This window comes from Yarrowia lipolytica, chromosome 1B (genome assembly GCF_001761485.1).
Source record: "Yarrowia lipolytica chromosome 1B, complete sequence".
Taxonomy (NCBI): domain Eukaryota; kingdom Fungi; phylum Ascomycota; class Dipodascomycetes; order Dipodascales; genus Yarrowia; species Yarrowia lipolytica.
Genome location: NC_090771.1, coordinates 734,060 through 758,446, shown reverse-complemented (window position 1 = coordinate 758,446; position 24,387 = coordinate 734,060). Strand labels below are relative to the sequence as shown.

Here is a 24,387-nt window from a genome sequence, read left to right as displayed (position 1 = left end):
CTCTTTGGATGTGCAATTAATCAACGTAAAAAGTATGTACGAGTTCTGCCGATCCAGCAATGTTCCAACACAGAAACAGAACGTCCAGCCCAATAAAAGCCGCATCGCAAGTCCCGAACGATAATGGCTAGAGTTTGGAACAAGCTATCTGAAGCAAGCGTCCAAAATTGATGGTGTTCACTTTTTCGGTTCATAGAAGACGAGTTTTTTTATTTTATTTTTGAGGGGTGAGGGGTCATCTGCAGTAACCAGAGGCTCCTCAGTCGGCCATAATCATCAGTTTTCTTATCAGGCCCGCAAAGTCATCTCTTTGCAACCCCACCTGATGTTTGCCCCACTGTCTTCCGTACAGTATGTACACTGTACCTTAAAGTTGTAGCCTCACATTAAGCCATCCAGATTACGCACCTTTGTACCGGTACTTTGACCTTGAACATCCGCTATCAGCCCCACCAAATCCAAAAAGAGACGAGCATCTGCCAATAAAAGCTGAAACAGGAAACAGCCGTCCCAGATTTGGTGATCTGCTACATTTGCTCGACGATACCGTCTCACTCTCGAGACCCAGAGATACCAGAGATACCAGAGTCTCAGTTACACAAATACCTGATACCCATCCGGCACATTACCCAGAATGTTGAAACCAACCTACATTGAGCCAGCACCATACAAGCTGGAGGAATTGACCATCGACCACAACGTTCCTCACTTCAGACAGTCATCCAAGTCCTACAACCCGCATCCCCAGCAGCTAGAGTTCAGAGGAAATTCGTTTGTGTCACTACTAAGAGCCCTGGACGGCCGCACCTTGGCGGAGACCCCGAAGTCCTCACCGTGTGTGTCTCCTGAAGTAGAAAGCTACTTTGCCCCATTAGTCGTTAAGAAACAGCGAAGAGATCGCGTGGTGACAGCTTTCGATACCCTTGAATCCTCAGAGAGTAACGGCATGTCGCCCCCAATGGTCAACTCGACTAGCCCCATCACTCCAGAATCATCTGGCCTTCACAGTACCATTCCGGGAAGTACCCCTTTCGTCGCAGGAAAGAAACCTATTTTAGAACGGGTTTCTGTCAGCAGCGGGGGACTCCCTGTTGGGAAGCTATTCATGGCAGACATTTGGCAGGATGAGGACCCGGAAACCCCAGACGTGGTGAACGTTTTGGTGATGGATTCCGGAAGCCCTGCCGTTGCTACGGCTAGTCCAGGCAAAACTGTGTCTCCATCAGATGCACTTGACATGATGATCAAATGTGGAGGCAGGGACGCCAGACTCTATCAGGACAGTGCTGCGACGGCTGGGATGACCACCACAACCCCCAAGCGCCACCGTGACCAGTGGAAGGCCAAATGGAGTGATACCAAGCGACATAGCAAGGACTTCTTCAAGAAAGCCAAAAGAGGTCGAGGAGGAGCTGCATTGAACAGAAGTGACTACTCAGAGTCTGTTTCTTCCCTTATGGAAGAGACCAACAATAGCTCCGGTGGAGCTAGGGCTCGCTTCAGCGGGGCCAGCGGGGGTAGCGGGGCCAGCGGGGTTAGTGGTGCCAGCCAGGCTAGCAGTACCAGTGCAGCTACAAGTAGTGTTGCCTGTTCTGACAAAGAGGAGGCCAATGGTCCCATTGGTATTAACTTCACTGATTTCAGTGGCGCTTATTCCTACCAGGACATGGTCACTGCTAGTGAAGGCACCCCGAGAGCGTGCCACTCGGATCATTTCGGCAGTTTGGAAGAGGACTTGGAGGACGGCGGAGAAGCCGAGTTGACATCTTCCTACGAGCATTTGTTCGAGAAAGAGTCACTTCGTACCAAGTTTTACAAGGTGTTCAAGAAGGGGACTTAGATGGGTTTAAGAGTGTTTGCTACTCATCTGTGGTACTGATCAACACTGGAAGGGAAAAAGAAATATTATATAAATATAATATAAATATATAATATATAACACAGGTGCAAGGTAATCCTAGGTGTAGTGGCATACATAGTATGTGCTGTACTTTACTCATACTCGTGAAGGTTACTAATGAGATGCGAATTTGTTATATGCAGGTTTGTTATCACTCGTCGTAGACAATCTGCTTGTCAGTCTCCACGAAGTTGTTGAAGAACTCGATGAACAGCTTCTCTAGGTAGTAGATATCCTTAGATCCTCCAGTTTCTCGCACAGAGTGCATAGAGAGTTGGGGGTTACCAATGTCAATGGACCGAAGGCCCAGCTTTGATGCAAGCATTGGGCCAATAGTGGAGCCACAGGAGGAGTCGTTCTTGACGACGAACTTCTGCATGGGCAGGTTGGCCTTCTCGGCAATCTTCTGGATCAGCACCATTCCCACTCCGTCAGTGGTGTATCGCTGGTTTCCGTTGATCTTGATGACAGGTCCACGGTTCATGTCAGGTCGATGAGCAGACTCGTAGGAAGTGGGGTAATTGGGGTGGAACGCATGAGCCTGGTCGGCAGACAGCAGAAACGAGCTTGCGAGGGACTGGTAGTTGATGGAAACGTCGGAGCCGTCGTTCTGGCCGGGAGCTCCTGCCAGTCGGCTGAGGACGGCGGGCAGGAAGTTCGAGTCAGCTCCCTGGTAAGAAAGAGATCCAACTTCCTCGTGGTCGAAAAGACCAATAACTCGAATAGATTCGTCCTTCTCAACGGTATCTAGGGACTTAATGAGAGCCTCGGTAGCACAGTAGGAAGAGACCTGGTTGTCCAGTCGAGGAGAGAAAATAAATTCGTCGTTGAGGCCTCCAATGCAGGACTTCTGAGTGTCGAAAAGGTACAGCTCAAAATTGTCAATTTGCTCGGGGGTAACATCGAGCTCAGAGGCTAGAAGACCCAGAAGGGCCGGGTCGTGGCATTGCTCCAGTGCCTGGTGAGGGGTAGCATCGGATTCGGACTCCACAGGCTCTTCCTCCTTCTTCTTGTTGAGATTCTTCTCCAAAAGACCAAGAACAGGAGTAAGATGCTGCTCCTTGTTGAACTCGAACTTCTCCATGACGGATCGGTCGAGATGGATAGCCAAAGTGGGGATCTTGAGGATAGGCTTGTCCACCTTGACCAGTCTGATCTGGGACTTTCCAGTGGTAGGATCCTTCACAAACACTCGACCGGCCACACTGAGATCTCGGTCGAACCACGAGTGCCATATTCCTCCTCCGTAGCACTCCACGCCAATCTGTAGGAAGTTGCCGCTAGGGCTTCGCTTGGAAACTGGCTTGACTCGGAATGTGGGAGAGTCAGTATGAGCACCGACAATGGCCATGGGATTACCGGGCTTCCACTTTCCACCAACGGTGAAAGCGACGATGGAGGATTCGTTTCGAGTCACAAAGTACCGCCCATTAGGCTCGATGTTCCAGCTTGCCTTCTCCTTGAGCTCCTTGAAGCCGTTCTTCACAAGACGGGCACGCACATCATGAACGACGTGGTAGGGAGTAGGGCAGGCGTTGACAAAGTCGATGAAATCGTTGGCGGCAGCTTTGAAATGCGACATAATTGTTGAAGGGCGACACAGACGGCTCATGGGGGCTTAAGTAGCATTCACAACAGTGCCGTATGATATGGGGTGCATAACCCTTACCCTTATTTTCCAAAGAGGAATGATTTGTCGATGAGATCTGAGTGATTGTTGCCAGTAATGACTGTTGGTTGTGTGTCTATCCAGTGTCCACATATAGTTAGCGCCTTACCTCACCTATTAATTGACCTGGTATTCACAACATGTTATTTCCCGAAATCGCCGTACCACCGGACTCCGAAACCCTACTATATGTGCTTGTTCACAGCATGCAGCTAATTACAAGTCGTGTAAGTACGATACGTGGATACTTTCAAGTGCAAGTTCCTGTACATGTCTGCCATGATCAAATTCTCTCTAGAGCTGTGTGTATCGAGTATATCACTTTGGGTGCCACTTGATTCTATAGATCAGGATTCTCACTATTTCATGGTCACTCCATCATCAAGTGCACTGTATGGTGGTTACGTAACATCTTAATTGTTCCAAAAGAAAAAAAGAGACCAGGGACGGTACCATTCACTTTTTCGATGTGTGTCTGAGAGAGAGCTTCTACACGTCTCCATTTGTCCAAGTACAAGTATTCATCACTGATCATCGTACAGGTACAAGGTACAGCAGCCGGTTCTGGTATAATATATATATCTCCTGTAAAGTTAAGCTCATCACGTGACTTTTGGACACGAACTTGGTTTCCACAAAGTGCATAACGCGACATCCATCTTTCGCGACAGACACAACATGGTGAGCACGAGGAAAGGGGGGAGAGAGAAGTTATCCGGGGTTTGTGACGACATTCCCAATGAAGATCTAGGCCCAATGTGCCCTCTATTGGACAAGTTCATCGCTGCTGGTGACTAGGGTCGTGTCGCCAGCTGTTCTTTTCGTCTAACCTAACACAGCTCGATCAATTAGTTGGTGCCGGTATGCTCGCCGTGGCTACCATTGTTTTCGTTTACTACAGTTCGTGGACTTTCATTCTTGTGAGTATTGAGATGTTTCTGTTATCACATCTAGCCGGTTAGCCTGAACGGCTGAAGATGACAGATCAAAGGTTTGGTGTACCTTTGAGGCGAGTTAACTGCCATCCTTGGATCTGAAATCATTGCGACGTGTTCTCAACACCGTTTTCTAACCCAGCCCTTTGTGGATGAGTCGCATTTCCTGCACCAGTTCTTCCCTCCTCGAGTGTGGGCCATCCGAATCCCCGTCATCCTCCTGGTTATTGCTTTCGGCATCGTCGGCACTTTCGTCAGCTCCGTCATGATCAAGCAGTCCGAGAAGGAGAAGAAGAAGCTTGCCGCCAAGAAGTCCACCTAGGAAACACCCTTGTTGCGTGCAACCCAAGTATATACGTGACAGATTAATTAGATGTATTATTCAGGCGTCGCATGTGAGTAGTCCTTTTGCTTAGTCACCGTTGTACAGGTACCGAGTAGGCTCTACGGCTGGACTGTGGCATGATAAGTTAGAGAAACTGGAGCAGAGAGGGGGAGGGCATCTCCGATGGCATGTATGTACTTGTACTGGTTTGTTCTGACACGCGTACTCGGTGCTTTTCTGGAGATTCGCTTAGTGGTGCTCCTACTGTATATACAGGCCATCTAAGTTGCAAATGTGGTGGTTTCAGGTGATCTCGTGAGCACTTCGATAACCTTGCTCCCGGGAAATTCTGTCCAATAGATATCCAAAAAAGGTCCTCATCAGTGGCAAATAATGCACATGGAGCTACAAGTAGATGTGTTCGTTTGGCCTTCACGCCAGACATTAACACAAGCATCAATGAGCCCAGTCAAACCTCGCGGCCGAGTGGCATTCAAAACACACATTTCCCAGATCACAATGTGAGCGGTTTAGAACAGGTCCGGCTGACACCACGGAGACCAAACTCTGGACGCGTCTTGCAAAGGACAGTAAGATGTAATCTGTGAAATCCGAGACGGTCAGAGTGTGCGGGGTCGTTGAGCCGTGTTTATGATAAGACGCACACAAATCGTAGTCTATGGGGTGGGATTAGTAATTGGTACCACACCCACAGCATCAATTATGTACGTGCCAATAACCGGCATGATATAATCCCGAAGGATGTCGAATTCATATACAGGAGGCGCGTGGATACTTCAACGGCGTTAGTTATGTGCATGTCTTAAAAGCCTCGTACTGTTCGTTAAGTCGGCTTTTCGCCATGGTGTATGTGTTGCCTAAATAGGCACCTCTGAGCCTATTTAATGAAATGAAACTCTAATAACTCTATCAGGTGACGAGTACGTGAATTCTATTAGCGTCTTAGTCCAGGCTGGCTGGCGGAGGTATTTGGCTGTTCTTATAACTAAGCTGAAGCATTACAGAGGGGAAGCTCATCAGAGTCGTCTTGGTCTCAGGTGCCGGTTACAGCAGTAATTCATGTGCCACTGAAAAGTCTTGGTGGCAACCACATCCTCGTTCACAGAGGACCGCTTAGAGCCCAGACTGACAAACCACCTCGCGTACACCTCAACCAAGTAATAAGTCCTATAGACCCACCAAAAAGTTCCCCACCTGTGTAGGGGTGCAAGTCGATACTATGGCACCCGGTGGTCCCACCCCCCTCTCCAGTAGGCCTGCTCGTCGTCCAATTCACGGACTTACCCATCATAACGACTTTCGTCTCTTTTACGTGAGTTCTACCATTTTCACTCACGTCCAGAAGGAGTTAACAGCTCGGCTGGTGTGGCACACACTATCGTACAGGGGGCTAGCTCATCGCCACGCGTAGCTTACATCGGACGCCTACAGCATACTAATGCTTCTCCGGGAAATCTGAATACCGTTTGCTTCACCAGTTTGAATTCCAACATAAGTATACTTTGCTCACGAGCCTCTCGAGAAGGAGAATCTTATTGGATAACTCCTGGAAAAGAGAGTCCATTCTTGTGGTGGACACCGTTGGGGGGCTTTTATACATGTGGGGCTGTAACTGGTGGAGCCTGGCATTGTACGAATAAACTGAAGCGGTTTTGCAGGGCCGAGGTGATAGATCAGAATGTATGCCGCGAATCCTGTGGCGTACCTGCCAAGAATTTGGCGATGAATGCTCAGTTTTATGTCCACTGGGCTTATTTTTTTTCATTTCCTGCCACATATCATTATTAGACTGCTAGAGCCTCACCAACGGGTACCATGACTGGGGTTTATACAGCACGCGCCTCGTGGCCCCGGACAAGGGCTTGGACTAACTAACAGAGATACACTTGTGGTTCCAGACGTGATTCTAAGTTGACATATCATGCATATAAATCCGAGAATTGCAACGATGGTGGGGAAGACTGTAGTTGTAGCCATAGGAGGGGCCCTCGAAACGTCAAGGGGGAGTGTTGTGCGGGTTAAAACACTCGGCTAAAGTTGCCCGTTTCTTTCAATTGTCCCCATAGCTCCCATTGTCGGCCAAAGTACCATCCCGTGCCGATGTCGTTAACATTTAGCAACCAAATACTCTCAGGGCGGAAGCACGGGTCTTCTGTAGCCGTGCTGAACGTACCTGAGCCGCAGTTTGGGAGAATAAATTTTTGCGTATCTGGTCTACTGCAGCGCCTCTTAGTTGGTGGAGGTTAAAGAATGACCCTTACAGATGAGTTTGGAACTGGTCCCAACACTTCGAGGGCTGTGTCGCCTTCAGCATTAGGAATGAGCTACTATTGTTATTTGTACCACACATACCGTACGTCTAACGTGGGGGCGACGCAGAGAACATGTGGTATCGTCGCCATTGTGTATTGAATTCGTGTAACCATGGGTTTGTGGTGCTCGGTGATATACCTGGTTCGGTTTTTCCTTTTTTTTTCTATAGCCAAGCATTCCTATGTTGCCCCGAGCTGCTGTTGTGTTCGTACCCTAATCAGCCGCACACGTGCGACCTGTTTTACTCCTGTCCAACTGAGCTACTGTACTTGGTACTGTACTTGTAGTGGAGCTTACAGAGGTCGATGCGCCGTTTAACACTTAGCAATTGCGGTATTAACCGGTTTAAACATGCATGTCAAGGTTCATACATAACTAAGCCGCTCTACCGCATCATGTGCGGCATACCGTAAAGCCACCAAACAGAAGTTGAATGAAGATTCAAGTCCGCTACCGATATGGTGAGAAGAGCCCCACCAAAAATTCGCGTAGTGAAGGTCAAGCCGCCCCCTGGTTCCCTCCGACTAGTCGTCCCTACTACCCTGCTAATTCCATGGACTTAAAAACTGTGTTGTGCTCAGTAGCCAGTTTTTTTAGTGCCGCTAGCCACGCGGTCAGCTCCCACTCACATCTGTGTAATGCTCTTTTGCAGCCTACAAGCAAGACCCAATCTGATTGCGGTATTTGCCAAGAAGCGGTTAGTCGAAATGAATTCCCGATAAGACACACGTCCAATGTGACTAGGCTTGAATTAGTTCGTAATGGCTATGTTTTTGTGTGACAAGGCTCTGAAGTTGTCACTGGTTGTCATTCAGTGCGTACTCTCAGCACCAACTGGGCAAAACCCGGACTTTGTTGGTAAGACCGCCAAACTCAAATATCCCTCCCCTTTGGCTAAGCTTCTCATCTGCGCTCCTCATCTGCGGGGGGATGTAACTATTTGGCTTATAAAGTTCCCAGTCTTTTGTCCGAGGGAAAAAGACTGGAAACTTAAAGGGTACTAAAAGGCAAAAACGAGTGTTTTTTTAGTTTTTAGTTATGTCCGCCAAATAGCCAAAATGCTGGAAATCGAATAGCTTTATATATACTCTGGGGGTCCATCAGCGCCTCGCCATCAGAGAAGAGACATCTCATGAAAGTGTGATCCCAGAAACAAAACACAAGCACACTAAAACAAAAGAAGACTCATCATCATGCCTGACGCTCGACTCTCTATATCATCCCTGACCAATCAGGAGCCCACCAAGGCCTCTTGTACCGGATCTTGCCACCAGCAGATACTCCCAGACCACCATTACCCTCACACCCCCCCATCTCCTTCCGACGACGAGCATTCCCCCAGTCTGAAGAAGCGACGAACCAACTCGGGCTCCTCGCAAGACCTCCACTACCCTTCCACCCAGCATGTTCCCGTTTCCAACTGCCGAACGTGTACCCTTCCCAGTGTAGTTGGCCTAGGTCTGCCTAACCCTTCGCATCAGCATCAGCAACACCAGCACCAACACCAACACCAACACCAACACCAGCTGCAGAACCAACACCAGCACCAGCATCCTCCGTCTCCTTCGCCCTCTTCGCCTGAGACTGAGGCACGAATTCCCTCTCCTGTGGCTCTTCTGACTTCGCTCGCTCAGCCTCATGTATTCCCTACTACTTACCGAGCCCCCGCTCCTCAGCCCAACATGGGCTATTACGCCCCTCAGGTTCCTCAGATGCCCCAGGTGCCTCAGATGGCACAGGTTCCCCAGTACTACCCTCCCCAGCAGCAGTACTACTACCCCACTTCCATTCCCCAGCCTATGCCCCATCCTACAAGAAGAAAGAAGCAGTGTCCTCAGTGCCTGAAGTTCTTCTCTAACCTCGCTACCCACAAGTCTACGCATCTCAGCGAGGTGGCCCGACCACACACTTGTACCGAGTGTGGACGAGGATTTGCACGACCCAATGACCTCTTCCGACATCTGAAATCACATCGGGGTGACGCCCCATTCCGATGTCCTTTCTTCATGACCAAGGAGCATCAGGATGACAAAAAGGAGCCTCTGTGCCACCAGACCGGAGGCTTTTCGCGCTGCGATACTTACAAGAACCACCTCAAGGCCATGCACTTTGAGTACCCTGTGGGCACCAAGAAGAAGGATCGAAACGGCCAGAGCGGCTGTTGTCGAGCCTGTGGAATGCATTTCGACAATGTCGATGATTGGGTATCTTCCCACGTGGAGACTCGGCAATGCCGATTTTTCCAGTAGTTATTTATTATAGATATATGAAATTTGCAACATGAATGCTCAGTTTCCTTGTACTCGTAGTAGTGAACACCACTTGGAGATCTTGGTGTACAACGTCGTTTCAGCACTCGTAGTTCTTAGTCCCATATCTCGGAGTTATTTGAGTAGTTACGCTTTCTTGGCGCATCTAACTTTCGAGTATAGTTTAGCAGTGAGGCTGAATCAGATGAGAGAAATGAAAAGTCTTAGGAAGAACCAAGCAAAGACAGCGGAGCTCCGAAGAAGTGGCGGAGGTGTCGCGCCGTAGCACCAAACGACAAAGTTGAAACCGCGCAAGTTTAGAGACGTGGAAAAATTCTAGTCTCATCACCTAACCCTTCCAGCCTAGAGAGCCGCTGCTGTTTGCTTGCTGTCAAGCATTAGTGGCCGGTATCTGTCATCTTTGAGCCATTTTCCTGCTCTGTCAGCCGCCCTCAGTTCCAGCTGCATTAGACTCACAGTCCATGCGCTCTTGTGATGATACCCACATACGGACGTGCGATAGGGTTCTGCCTGCGGCTAAGTCGGAGCCCGGATACAAAACTGCGAAGAGCGTTTGACATGAACACAAAATATGGGGTCTGGCCAGATGTGGCCACGTCGATGGTATGAGACCTAACGGCAGGGCACGACTCCAAGAAAATGCCTCTATTGTGATTGAAATTTTTGTGAATTTTGTATGGGGACCATTCCTATTCTCTACCGGGACTCGGGCACGGCTGAGCTCCGAGCCCCGAGATGGTGAGACAAGGAGGGGCGAGGCCGTGCAATGTAAAAGTTAACACACCCAGACACATTCATAATCATTACAAGCCATCACCTTAACTGCTTGACGTGTGACAGCTAAAAACGTCGGACTATTGGTCGGAATGTCACATACACTAAAGTCTTGCACCGGCTGGGTGTCGATGTGGCCAATCAAAAAATGTAAGTTGGAGGAGGGGCCCAAAGTATACACCAGGCTATGTCTTCGTCTTTATAACAGGTAGCTACTTGTACTCATACGTGTAAGCATGTATTTACCGTCTGACATAAGTTTTCCCACTGGATGATCGCGGACCAACATTCATACAACCACGTACAGTACATTCTATTACTACTAAAGCATCACGGATACGGACCCCAAACGTTCAATACACGTGTGTCCGTATCCGCTTGTTTCTTGGCAGGGCAGGAATAGAAACGGTCACGTGACCCCACACAGCACACGGTTCGGCTCGGCCGGGGTCACCCTGCATCGGGTCCAGTGGGTCTATCATCCGCCTCCGGAGCGCCGTTTTCATTACTTTACAGTTGATGTGCGTGACAGCTGCTGTCAGATTCAGCCTTGCTTGCTTTGGTTGGGAAGTGGAAGAATCGGAGCGGGATGTCTATAATAGACTGATATGGGTCAATGGTTCCGAGGAGGCGGTGTCACGTACAATGCGCTCGGTTGATATACTGTGCAATAAGGTGAATCCAAACATCCGTTGATTGAATTGTCAATTCAACTACAAGGAGCATGCTGTTCACGGGTGATCGAGTTCAAATTAATTTTGCCCTTTATAGTCAATTGTAGATAGGCTTATCCTTCTCGATGAGTGATTATAAAGGGGAATGAGCTATTAATACGCCTGTGCCATTACTCCCCATGCCTTTTATTTCCATGTAAGTCTCAGGTTGTGAACGGTATTGTAGCTACTCATAGTCAGATACACCAGTCGATCCGTGCATATTTTTGCGTTTGCCGCATTAGCATCCTACAGTACAAGTACATACTGTTGCTGCAGCAGCCTTGAAGCGGCTTGCGTACCCAGAAGCCCTGTCTGTTGTCCATATACACCCGCCTTTCCTCTTTTCCAGAAAATACTGCTACTCGTAGTAGTAACACAAAACTGGAATTCCAAGCTTGGACTACTTGAAAGGAAATGCCTCTAGCGGTGTATGTTCATACCCTACAATGTATTGTACTGGTACTGTCCCAGTACGGGTAACAACATACTGTGCTGTTGTACCTTTGTTTTTATATCCTTCATGGAAACAATTGGCCTGGGTACAGTATTGTACGATACTTATACCAACTCGATTAGTTCTGTGAGTTTGTGTACAGTAGTACATACTTGTAGATGCACCAGTGTGCGACGGTATACTCCAGGTTTGTACGTGCATACAGAGGGCCGAGTATATAGAAAACCCAATAAAAAAGCGAGAGGAAGGGGATTCATTCCTGTATAATTCGAAATTTCCCGTACAAGGCATTAGTTGTATTTTTATTCATAGCTTATGCTATACAGTCTGTTTCCAAGACTCTTTGAGTAGGCGTGTACAGTACAAATCAAATACCCGTGGTACCTTTACGGTATGTACTCGTAGCTCACAGTGTAGCGTATGCCTATCATGAAGATCCTGGAGTGTCTTATGAAGCCCAGAACAGTCTATGAGGTATGTCACTGACAGCTCTTCTCGTCTGATTCTAGTACGAGTACCACCTGTACGTAACTTACAATCTCATCGAACAGTTATAGAGCCGGAGTTACCGAGGTACAGTTCGCGATATGTATAATATATATATATATAGGATAACGTTGGTGAGTTATCGTACCCAAGATGATGCCCATCCTCTCCTGGCTGATAACCACGCTACAAACTATTTGGTAGCCGCGCCTCGTTATAATCAAGAGCAGTTGGCTTGGATCATAGCTATGGAGATCCTTAGCCTGGCAGTTTTTACTTCCGGATAACCTTCGAGGTTCGAATAGCAGTATCGTAATTATCGCCGCGAGAAACTGCTAGAGAAGCAGAGGTATACCGAAGGAGTTGCCGAGAGATGTTGCCGAGAGATGTTGCCGAGAGATGTTGCCGAGAGATGTTGCCGAGAGATGTTGCCGAGAGATGTTGCCGAGAGATGTTGCCGAGATACGTGTAAATTTCAGAAATAAACAAAAGTCTGTCAGGAATTAATCGACACTTTTCTATAGATAAGATACCGTACCACTCGCACATTAAGACGATCACCACATGCCTGCTGCATACCTCAAGTATGCAAGTACAGTGCATACATGGGCGTAAATATTGTACGGCCCCCACGACGCTATGCGTCATAGTGGCCGTACAATGATCGATAGTACCGGTGCTCGTGCCGTACCAGTACTGTGGGGACAGCAGTAAACCATGGGTCTCGGCACTTGTGTATGTACTAGTTTAGCGGCCTATTTCAAATCCCATAAAAGCGCATACACTACTTGCAGTAGCCGTAGCAACGAATCAGTCCACTCACATACTCCTACCATGTTCCATTGAAGTTCCTTATCAAGTAGCGCAGAAAATGCGCAAGGGCGCTGATAGTTTGTGTACTGTACAGGTAAAAGAACCACCAGTATAACTACAGCATGTACTGTAAGTATGTACATACTGAATAACCAGACAGACGCTTTGCGTATTCAAGTAAATACTGTTCACGATAACGATGGCCACGGTAGTACATGGTTCTTATAGTCGATATATATCAGACTAACACTAAGCTGTTGAAATTAGTGGTGACCCCGCACCGGCACAAGAAACTGAAGCTACCAGTAGACACACGTGCCCGTTGTTTCGTAGCTTGTTTCAGTAGTCGTCCATGTCTTGGTGTACAGTGCAATCAACCACAGTTGACATTGTGCTTCATCTTTTATATTTCTTGAAATTTTGCCCAAGCATCTCTCTTTTCGTAATCATTTTTTTTTTTTTTGTTGAGGACCCATTTAATTTCAGGGTGCCAATACGAGTACCTCTTGTACCTCTTTTTCAAACTGGTGAAATTTCTCTTCTGAGACTTCCGTATGCTGATCTGTACATAATTTGGGCATCACTTGACAGAACGACTTCTACTTCTGATAGATATTCATGAAGCAACTGTTCTGATGTTTTAATACGAACTGACATGTGCAGCAACACTTTCATTTTTCAATATATCAAAGGTCGACGTTCCAATCCTGCGGAGAAAATATTCCCTCTCTGGACGAATAATGATTGAATAAGTAAACAAAGCCTGAAGTCCAATTTGCAGCCCGTGCATCCCATGAATAATCGACTATATACAAGAATGTGTGGAATGACGGAGGAAAGGACCATTGCACAGCATAAGCACATCAAGCTCAAGGTGACCCTCGCAAATCTCTGACAGAGACTCTCTGGGCTAGATGCCCTGGTTTTACCTTTTGTTTTCATGTCGATTTCGACTTACGAAGTATTCTTGTTGGAACCCCCCCGGCTAATGGCCGAAGAAACTACGCCGACGAAAGCCCGAATCGCATTGGAACTTGTATTATCAGGGTTCGATTCCCATGTATTCCATTTAAGGACCGAATTTCAGACACCGATTTTAGCCCGAATTGGAAGTCCCAACGTTCGAACCCCACCATAACATATTAACCGACCCCAGATTTTCCCCGCGCCGAAGTATGTCCGCGGTCAGTATAAGCTTATGCACTCCAAACCCCACACCAAATGGCCATACATATAAAGACCAGGGGGAGTGAGACCATGACATCTCCACAGATATCCAAAACACACACAAAACACGATGCTGAGACCTCGAGCTCCTTCCACCCTCCGTCGAGCTTCTACACAACTCTCGGCACGGCCACAGGGCATCACAAGCCCCCAAAGAAGCTTTCATCTCGCTTGCAGCCGACCCACTAGATCTACGACTTCGGAGGAAGACCGGCCTAAGTGGTTGACTCCCAGAAATGTACGACTAGGCTCTTTACCTTTCTCACGACTTCTCCAGGGTCATTCCCAGCGACTGTACTCGGGTTTGTCTACTCCTGGCATATCTGAGGTCACTGGCTGCTCTTCTCCAGCTCTGATTGAGTCCCACTCGTGGGACTATTACACAACACCAGCGCAGCGGGAATTGTGGGGCTCGAAGGGCGAATACCCTGCACTGATTTCAGCGTACCAACAGCCTGATATTGCAAACGCCATTCTGGATCGAACTAGCGAGTACACAGACGAAACTCACCTCTCATTCTCGGAGCTGCTCAAGCTCTCTAACTTGTTTGCCGACTCTTTGTACGCCCACGCTCGTGAACAAGGCCTTGTTTTCAAGTCAGGAGACTCTGTTGCGGTGTGTGGCGGTAATGTCTGGGAATACACTGCCCTCCAGATGGGTCTCTCGAAGCTCGGACTGGTGCTGGTTCCCCTCAACCCTGCATTTACGGCAAACCAGTTTGCAGCTGCCCTGGCCGCCACAGAGGCCAAGGCTCTCATAATGACCTCCCATCTCCCTGGTGGAAAGGACAAAGCCACTGGCAAGATGACCTTGAAGTCAGCTGCTCCCATTTGCCAAGAGGTCATCGACAACTTGAATGCTTCTGGCAAGTCGAAGCTGAAGCTTCTCATCAATTTGGCTTCCGGTGAAACTCCTGGAGCTGACACCATCAAGGATGTGAAGTTTCAGGGCTCCCAATCGGACATGCATGAAATCGTTTTCCAACACAAGAAGGCTGTTGCCAATGGTACCCTCCCTGCATCTGTACCCACCGAGATCAGACGACTCACAGCTACCGTTAACCCCGATGACATCACCAACATGCAATTCACCTCCGGAACCACATCGCAGCCAAAGGTGTCCTGCTTGACGCATCGAAACCTGCTCAACAATGGTCATCTCATTGGAACCCGGATGGGCCTCAAGCCTGCCACAGGTCCTGCTGTTAATGGAATTGCCCCCAACCAGGACCGTTTGTGCATCCCTGTTCCCATGTTTCACTGCTTTGGTCTAGTACTGTCTAACCTGGCTGCCCTGACCACTGGTGCTGCTTTGGTCTATCCCTCCGAGTGGTTTTGTGCTCGTTCTGCAATCGACAATGTTCGAAAGTATAAGTGCACTGGTCTCCATGGTGTCCCTACCATGTACGTGGCTGAGCTGGAGTATCTGAAGGACCTGGAGCTCAAGGAGGCTAAGGCCCCCGGGCAGAATTTCCTTCCTGGCTTTGAACTGCTCCGAACTGGTATCGCTGCTGGATCTGCTGTGCCTGGAGAACTCATGACTAAGCTTGGCCAGTCCATGAATCTCAAAGCACTCACTATCTGTTACGGAATGACAGAGACCGCTCCCGTGACTTTCATGACACGTCCTGACGATCCTGTCGAGAAGCGAGTTGAAACTGTCGGTCAGATTATGCCTCACACCTCATGCAGGATCATCAAGTCCCAGCAGGAGGACCTTTCTGAATCTGAGCTTGACTTCACTCCATTGGCCACTGGCCAGAAGGGCGAGATCATCACTTCCGGCTATGCGCTACAGAAATACTACAAGGACGATCCCAAAAAGACCTCTGCTGCTATGGTTGTCGATCCCGCCACCGGCGTGCGATGGATGCGAACTGGTGATGAGGGTTGCATGGACAATGAGGGATTCCTCAAGGTTACAGGTCGACTCAAAGATCTGATCATTCGAGGCGGGGAGAACATCCACCCACTGGAGATCGAAAACGTGCTTTTTGCTCACGATAAGATTGCCCAAGCATCTGTGGTGGGTGTTAAGGACCCCAAGTATGGTGAAGCTGTTTGTGCCTTTGTCACACCCCACGCTTTCTTCCACAAGGGCCACCAGCATGTTAAGCACGATGACTCGGACAAGCTCACGATTGAGCAAGTTCAGGAGTGGGTTCGAAACAAGCTTGGCCACTACATGGTGCCCAAGTATGTATTCTTTGTTGGCGATTATCCTAAGACTGCTTCTGGCAAGATTCGAAAGGTGGATCTTCGAAAGACAGCTGAGTCACAGCTGGGCCTGTGCTAATTGGACAATTGCATGAATCGTACAGTTTTCAGTTGGATAAGTTATATCGTGAATGCATAAATGCAACACTGTAGTACATACGTGTACTTGTACTTGTATACTCTTTCTTCAAAACACGCATGCATAGTATTTTGTCTTCTCTGTTTTCTCTGTCTTCTCTGTTAATCAGCAACAACAACAACAACTTCATGTATTAAGCCATTGTGTACTCGATTGCCATACCTATAAATATCTCGCACGTCTGCGCTACAGGTACAATACTCTCACCGTACGAAGTAGTATCCCCTCACTGCCATCAGTATTTCTCCAACAGGGCTGAGTAATCTGCGCACTTCTTATGTTCAACCCGAGAACTACCGATTTTGATTCCATCCACCTCCTCCATAGGCATCTCTGTAATATCAGCATTACACATGACGTACTGTCGAAGCTGGTCGATGCAGTGCTGTCGCTGTTTCCCTAGACGGCCGAGTTCCTCAATTCCAGCTTCAGGAAAATAAAAGTATGGCGTGCACATCTTTCTCAGGAAGTCGAGACACCACATTTGGTGATAAACACTTAGCTGGGTCTGCTTATCGTTGATTGTGACGTGCTGGTGATAAAGCTGTTCCCATCTCTTATCTTGTTCGTCCGAGGGCAAACCCACATAAGGCGACGAGGAATTTCCGTGATACACATCATCAGTGAAGGTCACGGAAATGTCCATTCGAACACCATCAGATTCGTCCTTGCTAGTCTGCTCGCGTAAGGTCCAGGGGTTGGAATAAAACACGCCCAGAACTGCGATGAGAATAGCCAGCTGAACGAAATGCACCACCCAGTGAATGGTATTTCTGTTAGAACGCGGTTTGCGCGCAACATCTTCTTGAACCTCGTTTTCTTCGCCAACTGGCTCGTACTTCGTTTGTGTCATGGTTGATGAGAAAACCACATGGACGAGGGTCTGACGAATGCGCTACCACTGAAGCTAGCTAGGTGTGAATGCAGGGGGAAGCAGCTTAAGGGCACAAAAGTACAGTACTGTACTAAAGCCAGAAATGTACTGTACATGTACATACATTTTCATAGCCCATAGCTGTCATGGAAGGAAAATTAACCAGAGGACCTCGGTAAGTACAAGTGAATGTGCAGTGAGGCATTCGGTTATAGACTGTTCGCTTGTGCTGGCCCCTCTGACACCTCAACCTTAACGACTGCCCCTGGAATTCAAGTCAACAGAGAATTGTCTATATTTAGCACATGTTTGTCTACGTACTTGACTTGATTATCCCTGGCAAACCCGTGGCTATTACGTGGGGCGAAAGGGATATCACACTCATTTCTGCTAGTTTGAATTTACCTCTTCCAAGCACTCGTACTCGTACTTGTACATACTTCTGTAGACTACATTACATACAGTACCTCAATGATGCAAGGAGTCTCACGAAATGCATGCGCAGGGATGTACGATTCGGTATGTACATGCTCGTACGCGAACTACTTGTACATACATACGACTTGGATGAATATAAATTCGATGGATTTACTATTACAGGTGAAAACCATGAATCTCTCTCTAGCCACTGGTACCATGTATACTACAGTATATACAGTGTACTTGTACTTGTACTTCGTCATGTGCATACTTCAATCAGCTCGGAGATAAAGCTTACTCAGAGACCGCGTCTGGCCACTGGGAGGGGGCGGGGGAACGAAGCGAATCTTAGAGTGGACTCAAAGTCGTGGGCTGTGGAGTGAAATGAGAAAGGTACATGTACCGTACGAGTGCCGGTACTTGTATCTTGTACATACTATACTTGAACGAGTAAATGAACCTATCGCCACTCTGTACTACAAGTACTCCGACAACACGACAAGTTACCTGTGCACAAGTATGGTGGGCTTACACATTCATAGAATTGAAAAAGACGCCAGGCTTTTACTGTACTTGTACAAGTAACTCTTTTCTGACAAAGGAAGGACGAGCACACATTTAGTGATGTCCATACTTATACCATATCTGTGTGCGCTTATGTTGTCCCTGTAACCATATACATAGGCTATTCTTTTTGTAAGTTCTGAATAAAAAAAATAAAAAAATTGCGCCCAATTCTGTCTACTGTACTTCTACTTGTACTTGAACGAGTACACACAGTACTCGTCCTACATTGTAACGGCACTTATATGTATAAAACTGACGTAACAGACCTCCGTTCTTATTAATCAGACACGTCGTTCTTTTATTAAATAGCATTAAGGTTACCATTTTCAATATGCTTACTAACGATCAAACTTGCACCACTCACCTCATCATCATCATGAGCGCTATCATCTGGACCGGAAACATCCAACAAAACCCTGTGCAGCCTACGATTCCTCTGCCCAGTGTCCTAGCTGACTCTGTTAAGGGACACGACCTTTCGGTCTCGTCGGTGATCAAGAATAAATCAGTGTGTGATTTCGCTGTCGGCTCGGAAATCACAGGCAAGCTGTTTCTGCCCAGCACCATTACTGTGGAACAGTGTTTTGATTTTGTTACTGAGGCCATGCAGCCTTTCAAGGCTAAGGGTGCTTTCAAGTTTACTACACTTATCATCTCGATAGAAGGCCTTGCCTTCTCAGACGAGGTGGAAGAGATGGACACGTCGGCAGATACTGTGATTGCGCTGTACAAGGCCGCCGCCAAGGCTGCTGCAAAACTGCAGGTTGTGGAGCATTTTGGCGTGTGTGAGTTTTCTCAGGATTTGCTCGAAGCCTTACTCAAAAGCATAGAGCCCGAATTCAAACCTGTGATCGACCATATCAACGCTGCTGATTGTTGTGTACTTCCCCCCGGCTTGATCAAGCTATCAACTCGCGAAGGCATTCGTCTGGTGGCTCACCACGACCCTGAAACATCTCTGAGCGTCAGTGATCTGGCCAAAGTAGGATCAGAACTAGGCGTGCAGTTCAAGAGATGGGACTGGATTTTGAAACTCACGGCTGTGATTAAGGATAGACAGGTGCTACATGGAAGCGAGTACGTCGTCAAGGCTGTGTATTAAGTTGACGGTCCAAATTACAGGAAAAGAACGGATACGACCAAGGCATATATCATTACACGGGCCATGAGCGTTATCGCTTGTTTGGCCAGCGCAGCTACCATGGATGCGAGGGTAGTTGATGGCTTCTTTTTTTGTTAAAGGTACAGCGTACAGTGCGTGTGTACCCGTAACAAGTAGAATACTAAGGATATCTCAATAGATTCATGCATCCCTATAAAGTAGCGTATCCTCGTTGCTGGTTGGCTCTACAAAGGTGTCTAGATGCCATGTTGAGGCACTAGTTCGATTCATGTACATGATCGTTGCTATTACAAGTACAGTACGGTACCCGGTTCATTACTACAGGTACCACAAGTAGTACACTGTACATACTGTACTGATTAGTGCTTACTCTATAATTATTTTCAATTTGATTTCCCCACTGATTGGTCCGAGACTAAGAGATAGTGATCCAATGGCTCATACGTGGCACGGTTGGTATCCATCAAATGTCTTACCACAGCAGAACTAGCTAAGAAGCGCTAGGTTACAAATTTTCTGCCGTCAAATCAACGATTACGTTGAGGATAGCCACCACAACCTCGACTGCAATCAGCACGATAACAATAAACTCGAGGTACTCGCCGTGCGAATGGCCCAGTTGCTCCTTCAACATAGAGAGCAAGTCTGAAATTACTTCGAGACGATTGTTAAGTAGGCTGACCCGTTGGTTGATCTCCAAGTATCCGCGGGTGGCTTGGTAGATCGGCTCCAAGTGCGGCTCAGCCCACATCAGTTCGGGTGAATCAAGAATGGAGCCATGTAAGTTGATGTTGATTCTCAGAATGAATAGCTCACCTATAGATTTGATAATATCGCTTCGGTCCATATCAATCTTACCTGTCACAGCAATCTCCTGGGGGAAATCCTGGGTGTCTTCAATGGTGTTTTCGACTAGTTCTTCAAACAGCGAGATCTTGGCTGACTGCGCAATTGCGTGTGATATCGAGAGTTTCATCATGTAATTTCGTCCGTCCCTGAGAGTAATGAAATCGTTGTAAATTCGAGGCTGATACGACTGTGTGATGTAGTAATTGAACTCCTCGACCTGGACATCCTCGTCAGCAAGTTTCTCTGTTTCGAAACGAGCCAGCTCCTTGAGGAACCGCTTTTCCTCAGCTTCTGTGAAACCCCACAGAACCACCACACCATATTCAAACAGAAAAACATCAGTTCGAGTGATAACGACATCAATATCGCCTCCCTCGTCATCGATTCGAATGAAATCCTCCTGCGCAGAAATCTCTTGGTCCCGATACGAGTAGGGCGTGTAAAGGCACTCATCAAACAGCTTAGGATGTGCCCGTCTGTGTTTCCGTGATTGAAGGTACTTTGTTATGTCACGCATTCTATACGAAGACGCTGTGCAGTATGCAGTGACTCTCGGAAGTAGATCTCGGTGTGCCTTGCCTAGCCGCTCGGCGTCCTTACGTGCGGGGGGATCTTTGATTCGTGTGACTTGGGAGTACACCTCACGACCACTTTCGTCGTCGTCGTCACGGTCGGGCTCTTCGGGTAGCAATTTGAGCTTTTGTGTCGTTCTCGATGTTCTTTGAGGTCCAATTCTGTGGTTAAGCTGAGGCGGAGTGCTCTGGTCCACAGGTGGTCTTTTGCGAGCTGTCGCAGAGCTAGATGCATTTGAAGATGCGCTGGGACCAATGACGTGAGTCTTGAGAGGGCCTCGGGTAGGTGCACCCAACAGAGGTTGGTTTTCAGACATGTTGTGATGTGATGAGGATGGGTTTTAGACGTTGTCAGTTATTGTTTGCGCACGCATGCTGTGCGTCGTGGATTAGGGTTGGTTATATAGTAACCAGGATGTAGTATTTGTGTAACGTAGTACTTGTTTACTGTAGTGACGTACAACAATGAACAATGTAGGGGCGAGAAATAACTCTTAAGTCATTGTAGTAGATACAAATATTGATTTGTCATAATCCAATTCTTTCCCAAAAGTCCATCTTCGATATTGTAGTATGTACGTTCAAAATGTCGTCCTGTTGTCCAGATGTACACAGAGGTCATAGTCCTTGTTTTCCTACTGATTAAGACTTCCCAGTCTCTCAGTAAACAACATATTAGATATAGTACTGTACTGCAGTTACATATTGCTGTTTTGTAAGCATTCTCCACCTGCTGGTTAGGTAACCAAGATATGTAACTGGTGGCTGACTAATCCAAAATGCAGCAGTATAATTATATTAAGGTTACCGGTATGGAAAGGAGCCTATCGATGATAAAAAAAAAGTAAAGAAGAATATACCGTGGTTGCCTCCAATAGATAGCAGTGTATTCTGATATTCTAATATTAAAACTCGTTTACATGAACATTTCATTCTTTTGGTTAGCATCCCCGTACAATTGCATAGAGTGTGGAACAGACCCACCTATTCTGCGTCATCAAATAGAGTTTATCTGCAGATGCACAGATGGAAAAAATTTGGCGAACTTCTTCCTTCCCTCCCTCCATCCAACCAACACAGCAAAATGAAATACGTGGTTGTCTCTGGAGGTGAGTAAAAACAACGACAAGGAGAACGGCATAAGTTTTGGAATGTGATTACTAACCTAGGTGTCATTTCCGGCATTGGTAAGGGTGTCTTGGCCTCTTCCACTGGCCTTTTGCTCAAGACCAAGGGTCTCAAGGTCACATCCATCAAAATTGATCCCTACATGAACATTGACGCCGGAACGATGTCTCCTCTGGAGCACGGTGAGGTTTTTGTTCTCAACGATGGTGGTGAAGCTGATTTGGATCTCGGTAACTACGAGCGGTACATCAACGTCACCCTTACTCGGGACCACAACATTACCACCGGTAAGATCTACCAGCACGTGATTGAGCGAGAGAGACGAGGTGAGTATCTTGGAAAGACTGTGCAGATTGTTCCTCATCTCACCAACGCCATTCAAGACTGGATTGAGCGTGTGGCCAAGATTCCCGTCGATGACACTGACGAGGAGCCTGACGTCTGCATCATCGAACTCGGAGGTACTGTTGGTGACATTGAGTCCGCTCCTTTTGTTGAGGCTCTTCGGCAGTTCCAGTTCCGTGTCGGTCCTGACAATTTCGCACTCATCCACGTGTCTCTCGTGCCCTTCATTCACGGTGAGCAGAAAACCAAGCCTACCCAGGCCGCCATCAAGGACTTGCGATCGCTGGGTCTGACCCCCGACATTATTGCATGCCGATGTCAGGCTGAGCTTGAGGCTAGTACAATCAACAAGATTGCCATGTTCTGCAACCTTGGTCCCAAGCAGGTGCTTGATGTGTACGACGTCAACTCTACCTACCATGTTCCTCTTCTTCTGCAGAAGCAAGGAATTATCGACTTGCTCACCCGAAAATTGGCTCTCGACCAAATCTCGATCTCAGGAAGATTCCGAGATCGTGGTAATGGTCTGCTCGGAAAATGGCGACAGCTAACTACTCAGCATGACCGGTCGTTCGAGACTGTTTCCATTGCAATGGTTGGAAAGTACACACATCTTCAGGATTCTTACCTATCTGTCATTAAGGCCCTGGAGCACTCCGCCATGAAGTGCCACCGAAGACTCGAGATTCTGTGGATTGAGTCGTCCGACTTGGAGTCTGAGTCAGATGAGAAGGCAAAGTACCACCAGGCTTGGACTAAGTTGTGCCGGGCAGATGGTATCCTTGTTCCTGGTGGTTTTGGCACTCGAGGAACTGAGGGTATGATCAAGGCCGCAAACTGGGCCCGAGAAAACAAGAAGCCTTACCTTGGTATCTGTCTGGGTCTTCAGATTGCCGTCATCGAGTTTGCACGAAATGTCTGTGAGCTTGATGGGGCCAACTCGGAAGAGCTGGACCCTGAGACCGAGACCAAGGCTGTGGTTTTCATGCCTGAGGGAGACCGAGAAAAGCTCGGAGGTACTATGCGACTTGGCGCTCGAACTACTGTATTCCAGCCCGGCTCTGAGAAGTCTAAGATTCGAAAGCTGTACGGCTCTGCCGACAGTGTCGAGGAGCGACACCGACACCGATACGAGGTTAACCCTGAGCTGGTGGAGACCTTTGAGGCTGCCGGTCTCAAGTTTGTTGGCAGAGACACCGCTGGCCAACGAATGCAGGTGCTTGAGCTTGATAACCACCCTTACTACGTGGCTACTCAGTACCACCCCGAGTACCTTTCCCGAGTGCTGGATCCTTCTAGACCTATCTTGGGTCTCGTGGCTGCTGCCTGTGGTAAGCTTGATGAGATCACCAAGGGCCAGTCTGCCGAAATTGCCAGCGGTGAGTTTTAACCCTGGCCAATAAATTGGGCTTACTGTATAGATTTAGTAATATAATAACTTTTGATTTTTACTACTGTGTGCTCTCAAGCTCAACACTGGAGTCCACATACTCTTGACGATCAACACAAAAGGTAAAAAAATGAGTATTTGCAGTCTGTCTTAAGCTGCTACCATATTTTACAGGTAATGAGTTATTTGCATCATGCAGATACGGTACACATTTGCGGACTTTTGTTGAGAGCTTGGGCGGTCCTGTACAAGTAGATCTGATAAGGTTACTAAGGTCTGTTATCGTGCATAAGACGACCAGTTACTGGAACTCTAAGGAGTGGCGATATGAACATGAGTAGAAAGTAACAATGATTCCGTTAGCTCCTATCATAGTACTTGTTAGTATAATAGAGATCTGGATCCATCACTATCTGCAAAATCAGCAGTAACAGAAAGAAGACAAAACGAAGTTGAAGAGCTTCTGCCGCCAAGTATTCCCGTATGCGGTTAGGGTGAGTTAATGATGTGCTGAGTCTTCTGGGTTTGTCCGCCCCTTTTCTGATTCCCAAGGATATCTTTGTCGGCCGCCCGAGACCAGTTTTCTAAGAGTCTTGGAGACCCAAAGGTTAGAGAGGTGTGGCACAGGAAAATGGCGTCGCAGGTGTGTTTTTGCTGTCCTTGGTACTACTAATAAAATGGTCATTGCTCGCATCAAAAGCTCTCTTGTGCTTCAAGAAACCACTGGCCTGCACTTTGCTGAATCTCATCACTATTACCTTTACCATCGCCGAAATTGGCTACCACAGCACAGGTATCAAGACGTCATACAACAAGCCACCACCTGGAGCGAATATGTTGGAAATGAAGCACCCAATCTG

General features: G+C 47.6%; 9 protein-coding genes across 9 annotated transcripts; 6 read left to right on the top strand and 3 right to left on the bottom strand.

Moving 5' to 3' along the window:
- Positions 1-634: 634 nt before the first annotated feature.
- YALI1_B07578g (uncharacterized protein) lies at positions 635-1,840 on the top strand (the record flags this gene model as incomplete). Its single annotated transcript, XM_500534.2, has 1 exon — positions 635-1,840. One exon carries the CDS (start codon positions 635-637, stop codon positions 1,838-1,840), a length of 1,206 nt encoding a protein of 401 aa, XP_500534.2.
- Positions 1,841-2,051: 211 nt separating this feature from the next.
- Positions 2,052-3,512, bottom strand: YALI1_B07549g (uncharacterized protein; the record flags this gene model as incomplete). The annotated part of the gene is made up of 1 exon (XM_500533.3): positions 2,052-3,512. The coding sequence occupies one exon, from the start codon at positions 3,510-3,512 to the stop codon at positions 2,052-2,054; it is 1,461 nt and encodes a 486-aa protein (XP_500533.2).
- A 735-nt stretch (positions 3,513-4,247) lies between these two features.
- Positions 4,248-4,826, top strand: YALI1_B07538g (uncharacterized protein; the record flags this gene model as incomplete). The annotated part of the gene is made up of 3 exons (XM_500532.3): positions 4,248-4,250; positions 4,409-4,489; positions 4,647-4,826. 3 exons carry the CDS (start codon positions 4,248-4,250, stop codon positions 4,824-4,826), a joined length of 264 nt encoding a protein of 87 aa, XP_500532.2.
- Positions 4,827-8,356: 3,530 nt separating this feature from the next.
- YALI1_B07500g (uncharacterized protein) lies at positions 8,357-9,412 on the top strand (the record flags this gene model as incomplete). The annotated part of the gene is made up of 1 exon (XM_500531.3): positions 8,357-9,412. One exon carries the CDS (start codon positions 8,357-8,359, stop codon positions 9,410-9,412), a length of 1,056 nt encoding a protein of 351 aa, XP_500531.2.
- A 4,561-nt stretch (positions 9,413-13,973) lies between these two features.
- Positions 13,974-16,199, top strand: YALI1_B07444g (uncharacterized protein; the record flags this gene model as incomplete). Its single annotated transcript, XM_500530.2, has 1 exon — positions 13,974-16,199. The coding sequence occupies one exon, from the start codon at positions 13,974-13,976 to the stop codon at positions 16,197-16,199; it is 2,226 nt and encodes a 741-aa protein (XP_500530.2).
- Positions 16,200-16,494: 295 nt separating this feature from the next.
- YALI1_B07413g (uncharacterized protein) lies at positions 16,495-17,112 on the bottom strand (the record flags this gene model as incomplete). Its single annotated transcript, XM_500529.3, has 1 exon — positions 16,495-17,112. The coding sequence occupies one exon, from the start codon at positions 17,110-17,112 to the stop codon at positions 16,495-16,497; it is 618 nt and encodes a 205-aa protein (XP_500529.1).
- A 1,339-nt stretch (positions 17,113-18,451) lies between these two features.
- On the top strand, positions 18,452-19,222 carry YALI1_B07399g (uncharacterized protein; the record flags this gene model as incomplete). The annotated part of the gene is made up of 1 exon (XM_500528.3): positions 18,452-19,222. The coding sequence occupies one exon, from the start codon at positions 18,452-18,454 to the stop codon at positions 19,220-19,222; it is 771 nt and encodes a 256-aa protein (XP_500528.3).
- Positions 19,223-19,748: 526 nt separating this feature from the next.
- Positions 19,749-20,981, bottom strand: YALI1_B07374g (uncharacterized protein; the record flags this gene model as incomplete). The annotated part of the gene is made up of 1 exon (XM_500527.2): positions 19,749-20,981. The coding sequence occupies one exon, from the start codon at positions 20,979-20,981 to the stop codon at positions 19,749-19,751; it is 1,233 nt and encodes a 410-aa protein (XP_500527.1).
- Positions 20,982-21,748: 767 nt separating this feature from the next.
- Positions 21,749-23,527, top strand: YALI1_B07366g (uncharacterized protein; the record flags this gene model as incomplete). Its single annotated transcript, XM_500526.1, has 2 exons — positions 21,749-21,773; positions 21,834-23,527. The coding sequence occupies 2 exons, from the start codon at positions 21,749-21,751 to the stop codon at positions 23,525-23,527; spliced, it is 1,719 nt and encodes a 572-aa protein (XP_500526.1).
- Positions 23,528-24,387: the final 860 nt, after the last annotated feature.